This window comes from Trichomycterus rosablanca, chromosome 13 (genome assembly GCF_030014385.1).
Source record: "Trichomycterus rosablanca isolate fTriRos1 chromosome 13, fTriRos1.hap1, whole genome shotgun sequence".
Classification (NCBI taxonomy): domain Eukaryota; kingdom Metazoa; phylum Chordata; class Actinopteri; order Siluriformes; family Trichomycteridae; genus Trichomycterus; species Trichomycterus rosablanca.
Window position 1 is genome coordinate 1593820 of NC_086000.1, and position 7550 is coordinate 1601369.

General features: G+C 39.0%; 1 protein-coding gene across 2 annotated transcripts; it reads right to left on the reverse strand.

Moving 5' to 3' along the window:
* Nucleotides 1–292: 292 nt before the first annotated feature.
* On the reverse strand, nucleotides 293–7339 carry fhl5 (four and a half LIM domains 5). Of its 2 annotated transcripts, XM_063006970.1 has the most exons (5): nucleotides 7181–7339; nucleotides 5585–5759; nucleotides 4266–4435; nucleotides 1491–1677; nucleotides 293–697 (listed from the first exon to the last, which is right to left on the reverse strand). In XM_063006970.1, the coding sequence occupies exons 1-5, from the start codon at nucleotides 7337–7339 to the stop codon at nucleotides 546–548; spliced, it is 843 nt and encodes a 280-aa protein (XP_062863040.1). In that variant the 3' UTR covers nucleotides 293–545. The 2 variants fall into 2 exon arrangements, with proteins under 2 accessions (XP_062863040.1, XP_062863041.1); XM_063006971.1 differs by lacking the exons at nucleotides 5585–5759; nucleotides 7181–7339 and adding an exon at nucleotides 4978–4999.
* Between the last annotated feature and the right edge of the window lie 211 nt (nucleotides 7340–7550).

Below are 7550 nucleotides of genomic sequence, written 5' to 3' on the forward strand. Positions count from 1 at the left end.
CAAGGTAAAAGGATTAACGTCCTTGTCCCCTGCCCAGTCCTTGCCTCTACCCCGCCCTCTGCCCTGCCCTCCTCCCCGGACTCCGCCCTGTCTGATTAACTGGGCGAAAGGGAGGAAACACCCCAAACAGGTTGCCAGTCCATCACAGGGCACACACACAATTTTACCACACAGAAAAAACCCAGACCGCTCCACCTGGGGATCGAACCCAGGACCTTGCTGAACATGTGCTTTATATTTATAACGTCTCGACTGTCTGAATGTGTGTAGTTATAAAATTTAGATAAAAAACATTCATTAAAGCTTTTATTGTAATAATTCACTTCAATCACAGGTGAGCTTTAAAACATCAGTGTAAGATTCAGCTAATTAACCACACAAACATTAATTACCACTTTATTTGAGCTGATTTTTGTACCGTGGTACTACCTAGACCCTTCCTAAAGATTAAGACCTGTAGACCGAGAACTAAAATAACCAGGCTGGTGTTAATGAAGATCTTCAAAACCATATCGGTGCACACCGCTGATCAGAGAGGCGTGAGGTCACTTCTCACGGCCGCAGTCGGTGCACAGCACGCCGTCCCGCTGGGTGAGAAAACCACGGCCCACCAACGAGATGGAGCACTGCATGCAGATGAAGCAGTCGCTGTGCCACTGACGCTCCTCAAACGAGATGTACTTAGCTCCTGATAAACCTGCAACACACACACACACACACAGTGTTTTAGAAAACCCCACAGCATGGAGCATGACACCCACTATGTAGACACACCACTGTTAGACCTTGACATGCACAATGCCCAACTTTATATTCTTATATATTTTTTATACTTTATATCTACATTACAATTTGCTTTGGGGGATCAATAGTAATTATTCAATCAATTAATTAATCAATCAATCATCCACACTTGTGAAGTGTAATATGTTTTATTATTATTTTATTATTATTATTATATATTTTAATTCATATTTAAATATTATTATTTATTTTTACTAAGTATTTAAACATCATTATTTATTTTTAATTATTATTTAAATATTATTATTTATTTTTAATTATATTTAAATATGTTTATTTATTTTTAATTAATATTTATTTATGTCTATGTATTATTTATTTATTATTTTCATTGTTATTCTTATGGTGGTCAGTTTTAAGGTTGTTACTGTTATTAAATATTTATTTAGTTAATTATTTTTTATTTTTTATTAAGTTTTTCTATCTAAAGCTTATGAAGCTTATAAAAAAAAGAAGTTGAGCTAAGTGGAACCTCTTCTACTAGGCTTGATGTTTGAAGTTTGGGCTGCTAAATGACTGATCTCCATTCCTACCTGCAATCTGACGTTCTACTTTGATGAAGCTTCCAAAAGGAACGTTACAACCAATCTGTGCATAATGGTGCAACACTGTCAGAAATCTACTAACCTTTACATTCGACCCCTGACGGAACAGAACGTTGCTTAGTTAGGAGAATGAAGACTTACTGGTGATGGGTTTGGTGCAGCCGACGCATTTCTTGGCGTACAGGTTGCTGAAACACTTCAGGCAGTATGGGTAATCCTCCCTGGAGGTGAAGCGCTGGCCCGCTAGCTGTTTCTTACACCCGATACATGTGAAACACTCGCGGTGCCAGGGCTTCTCCTGGTACGTGACCCCTCCCGTAGTGATGGCCTTTAGAAAACAAGTGGATATAATTAAATTATTAAATACAGCTTTTATACAGAATCAAGGTTGTAAAATTAAACTACTGTAAATAAATAAATGATGATGCGTCCTCAGTGATTGCATATTAACTTATTACTGAAGCTTTTATTAACCATACTTTCTCCACATGGCTCCAATCAGTACTGGACAGATTTTATACCTAGAATAAATAAATGACCGTACAGACTGTATTTTGTTGTTATTTTTATTTAGGTCGCCTCGGTCCTACAAAAAAATATTTTTAAACGGTTATAATATTTAAAACAAATATAAAATCAGGCGCTCGGGTGGCACAGCGGTTTATTCGCTAACCCGTCACCGCTGAGATCCTGGTTTGGCCGGGCGTCTATACACACGATTGGCTGTGTCTGGGGGAGAGATGGCCGAAGTCTTGTCTAGTCTTTCCAGGTGAATCTGGACCTACCGCAACCCTGACCAGGAAATAGCAGCTGATGAAAATGTGAAAACATTTAAAACTACAGCACACTGTGTTCAAATTTAAATTTGAAGCTGATTATACTATACTTTTTAATTATTATTTAAATATATATATATATATATATATATATATATATATATATATATATATATATATATATATATATATATATTTAATTATTATTTAAATATTATTATTTATTTTTAATTATTATTTAAATATTATTTTTATTTTTAATTACTATTTAAATATTATTTTATTGTTTATGTATTATTTTAATTGTTATTCTTATGGTGGCCAGTTTTAAGGTTGTTACTGTAAGTGAATATTTATTTAGGGGTTTTTCTTTCTTTGTTTTTCACGTCTCTCTTTGCATATAAACTTGTTTTGTTTTTTTTAAGATTTTGACCTTGAGATTAGGAAATAAACTCCCTTCAATAAAGAAATGATCATGTTTGGTGCAAATTAGTGTTTTTAATTATTTTCTAGTGATGTTAACAGTAACAGTAAACAGTGTTTCCCAAAGCAGCGTACCAGTAAAAGACAGAATATCCAGATTTATATCAGGCTAAATTATAGTAGCTTGTTAGTATTAGCAGTAAGTAAATACATAAATAATTCAAATTAATAAAGAATCTAACAAAATCTATTTACATTTACTAATTATTTACATGAATAATAGTATTAGGAGAATGAAGGAGGGGGTTTGGAATTATTTAGGGCAAATCTGATCATTTAAACCACGACCACCAGAGTTCGCCATTACCACAGTAATGCTAAACCACCGTTAGCACAAACGTTCTCCACCTGTTCCCTGTTACCGTCTAATTACCTCAAACTATTTATTCCATCAGTCAGTCATTGTTTGCTTTTCCAGGTCCTGACCAGTTCATTCAGTGCCTGTTAAAGCTTTGGTTCATGTTATATGAGCATATTTTTATTTAGTTAGATTATATTTGCAAGCTAGCTGGTGTTAGCATAGAAGATTATAAACAAACAAGTCAGGATTAAGATCATCTCAGAAATCTGATCCTGTTTGTTTGTTTGTTTGTTTGTTTGTTTGTTATCTTAATGACAATAATAATTTATATTAAAAACAAGAATTATATCATAATAAAGTGGAGAAAATGAAGCATTAGCATCTTTTTCAGTGAGCTTTGTGCACTGGTGGTTTTTAAAGAAAGTTTGGTTTCCGGGGCTCAGCTAGCAGACACAAAGTTGAACCAAATAGCATTTAGCTTACCACACTGGGAACACTGCTAGCACCATTAACTTAAAATATAAATAAATATTTAGTGCTCAGTGTCACCTTAAAACGACTCGTTTACTTTATCAAAGTGCTAATTTACATCTATAAAGAAATACTCATTTTCTTTGTTGTTGTAATGTTGTTTACAGTGACATAAACATGCTAACGCTTTCCAGTATTTATCCTGTCTAAAATCACCTCCGAAGTTATAGCATGTTCAATTATATTAGCTGGTTAGCAAGTGTTAGCAGTGAATTTATAAACACAAAGTGCTTCTGGAAGCTAATTGCTATTAGATATGATATTGGCTGGCTTGCTAGAGTTAGCATAATTAATACAAAACAGTGGACACCTAAACAAGAGTAACGAGCAGAAGCAGAAAACATAAACAAAACGGAAGATGCTAACACTGCATTTCATCCAACGTTCAATCAGAAGTTAAATCACCTTTTTATTTATTTTTAATTATAATACGCAGACGAAAATGTTCGCCAGGTTTAACGAGACGACAGTTAATTCCTTACAAACGTTTATAGCTAACTAGCGCATGCAGGCAAAAAGGTTGATTAGCAAACATGGTGGAATGAAACATCTCCATGTCAGAAGTTTGTTTATATTTATAGCTAGCACATGCGGCTGTTAGCTTAAGTGATTATTGAGAGAGTAGCTTGTTGCTAATGTAGACGGTGCACACAGCTGTGTTTTTTGGCTGAATTGTTTGCCAGCTCACAGCATGGTGCATTTTAGCTGTACTGCTAGTCGCTAACTTTAGCTAAAATAAACATAGGACTTGGCAGCTGTTAGCTTATGTGCTTTTTGAGAGAGTAGCTTATTGCTACTATTGCGACCTAAGCTAGCATCACTCACTTTCTTACAAGCGCAGCACTGGTGAGCGAACTGCTTCTCGAAACACGCAACGCAGTAGAAGCTGTTTTCTTTAGGGATGAAGGACTTGGTTCCTATTGGCTGTTGGCAGCGCTGGCACAGGAAGCAGGTTTCATGCCAGCTGCTCCCCTTGTACTCCATTTTCCGGGATCCTGAAACGGTCAAACAAGTCGATTAGCAAACGTGGCGGTTTGCCATGTTGCGCCGCAGTAGGAGTTTGTTTACATTTATAGCTAGCACATGCAGCTGTTAGCAGCTGTTAGATAAAACTTAGCAAACATGGTACATCTGGAGCTAGCACGTGCACCAGTTAGCTAAAGTGTTTTTTTAAAAGAGTAGCTTATTGCTAACTTTAGCAGCTGTACTTCTTGGCTGAATTGTTTGCACTTTAGCTGAAACAAATCAAACCTTGGACTTATAAAGCTAACGAAAATGCAGCTGTTAGCCAATGTGCTTTTTGAGAGACTAGCTTATTGCTAACTTTAGCAGCTGTAATTCTTGGCTGAATTGTTTGCCAGCTCACAGCAGGGTGCATTTTAGCTGTATTGCTAATTGCTAACTTTAGCTAAAATAAAGTAAACCTAGGACCTATATACTTATATAGCTAATGAAAATGCAGCTGTTAGCTTATGTGCTTTTTGAGAGAGTAGCTTATTGCTAACTTTAGCTATGTAGACGGTGCATGCAGCTGTACCTCTTGGCTGACTTGTTTGCATTTTAGCTGTACTGCTAGTCGCTAACGTTAGCTGAAATAAATCAAACCTTGGACTTATGCAGCTAATGAAAATGCAGCTGTTAGCTTATGTGCTTTTTGAGAGAGTAGCTTGTTGCTAACTTTAGCTAATGTAGTTCTTGGCTGACTTGTTTGCATTTTAGCTGTATTGCTAGTCACTAACTTTAGCTTAAATAAAGTAAACATAGAACATATAACTAACAAAAATGCAGTTGTTAGCTTAAGTGCTTTGTGAGAGAGTAGCTTGTTGCTAACTTTAGCTAATGTAGACGGTGCATGCAGCTGTACCTCTTGGCTGACTTGTTTGCATTTTAGCTGTATTGCTAGTCGCTAACTTAAGCTAAAATAAAGCAAACCTAGGACTTGGAAATGCAGCAGTTAGCTTATAGCTAACGACGAGCTAATGCTAGGATCTAGGGCTGAATTGCAGCTGGTTCTAGTCACTTAGCTGGCTGTTCAGTTGAGATGTTAGATAATGGTTCACTGTGGCCAAAAGTATGTGGACACCATGACCATGTGTTTCCAGTTCATTCCACTGAAGTTCCACAGCCCCGCTGTATCGTCTTACCCGGCATGATGGTTTTGGTGCAGCTGGCGCACTTGGCAGAGTACTCGCTGGAGTAGCATTCGGTGCAGAGGAGCAGCTCGTCTTTCGCGGCGAATGCTTTCTCTGCTAGCGAGCGCCCACATTTGCCACACTTGAAGCAGTTCTCGTGCCAGTGCCGGTCCTTATAGGAGAGATCCTGCGGCGCGCACACGAGGTGTTATGAGCGGGTACATGTGCCACGTCTTGTGTAATCACATAATAAAATCAAGTAAAAACTGATCATGGCCCAAAAATCACTCTGTTACTTTTATCTGAAATAACTTACACTTGTGACCAAATACAGTCCAACCGAATGAGCATAAAGGGCCTCACTCAGGGGCCCAACAGTGGCCACTTGGCTGTGGTTGGGCTAGAACTAGCAGCAATCTGATTAGATTTCCATTTCCAGCATTTAGCAGACGCTTTTATCCAAAGTGACTTACAGTACTGTGACAGTATACTGTCTTAAACAATTGAGGGTTAGGGGCCTTGCTCAAGGGCTCAACAGTGGCCACTTGGCTGTGGTGGGGCTAGAACTAACAGCAATCTGATTTGTATTTACATTGACATTTTCAGCATTTAGCAGACACTTTTATCCAAAGTGACTTACAGTACTGTGACAGTATACTGTCTTAAACATTTAAGTGTTAGGGGCCTTACTCAGGGGCCCAATAGTGGCCATCCGGCAGTGGTTGGGCTAGAACTAGCAGCAATGTGATTGTATTTACACTGACATTTTCAGCATTTAGCAGACGCAGATCCAAAGTGACTTACAGTACTGTGACAGTATACTGTCTTAAACAATTGAGGATTAGGGGCCTCACTTAGGGGCCCAACAGTGGCCACTTGGCAGTGGTGGGGCTAGAACTAGCAGCAATCTGATTGTAATTACATTTTCAGCATTTAGCAGACGCTTTTATCCAGAGTGACTTACTGTATACAGTTTTTAAGCAATTGAGGGTTAAGGGCCTCGCTCAAGGGTCCAATAGTGACAACCTGGCAGAGGTGGGTCTTGAACCAGCGACCTTTTGATTACTAGTCCAGCACCTGCTAATTTACCATTACTACAGTATGTGCCTGTTTACTCACTCACACCTTATACGTACCTGGCTGCAGCTTATAGTGGCCAATCTACCTGCTGCATGTGTAGATCATGTATAGAAAACACAGTGGGCATACTAAGAGCACTGAAAATCTTCCATGCAAAAAGGTTCATTCAACATTTATTTAATTTATTTTATTTTACCCGCTCATGGTCAGGGTTCTGGTGGGTCCAGGGACTACCTGGAATCTCTGGGTGTGAGGCAGGAACCAACTTTGGGTCCAGGAGGGAATTAGTGGGATTTTTTGGCTTCTTTTAAGGGAACGTTTGTTTGTAAATTGGGGCAGTGGGAGCTCTGTGGTTAAGTCCCCACTACAGCCAAGTTAGCACTATTGGGCCCCTGAGCAAGGCCCCCAGTCCTCAGCATGTTATTCAATCGTAACTCTAATTCACTTTGGATAGAATTGTCTGCTCAGTGTCGTAAATGTAACCGAGATATAGAATTTTGCCGAGAATCCACTACTTCGCGTCTTTACCTTGTTGTTGCAGCCGATGGGCAGAGCGCAGCCCTCGCAGCAGTTGGAAAACAGGTTCTCGTAGCACTTGGCGCAGTACTGCGTGTCCTCTTTCAGGATGTATTTCTTCCCCAGCAGAGGATCTTTGCAGTAATGGCAGTTAAATCGTTCGGCTGACATCTCGGCCTGCGAAGAAAATCAGGAAGATCAGAAAAATCAGAACGATCGAACAAGCGAAAATCTTTCTGAAATAAAGCCGAGGTACCTTGGGGTCGGTCTGGTGCAGTTCGGAGCAGCTCTCGGGGCAGCGTGTGATGTCCGGGCGTACGGTGGGATAGTGACGGATTAACGGGTTGCATCGAAAAGTCCGGCTATAAATACCGTCCCATTA

Excerpts from the sequence above, each read along its gene's own strand:
- fhl5 (XM_063006970.1), bottom strand. The coding sequence starts at position 7,339 with ATGTCAGCCGAACGATTTAACTGCCATTACTGCAAAGATCCTCTGCTG. Across the intron at positions 4,436-5,584 it reads CACCAAAACCATCATGCCGG|GATCCCGGAAAATGGAGTAC; the intron begins GTAAGACGATAC and ends TGACCGTTTCAG. Across the intron at positions 698-1,490 it reads CTGCACCAAACCCATCACCA|GTTTATCAGGAGCTAAGTAC; the intron begins GTAAGTCTTCAT and ends TGTGTGTTGCAG.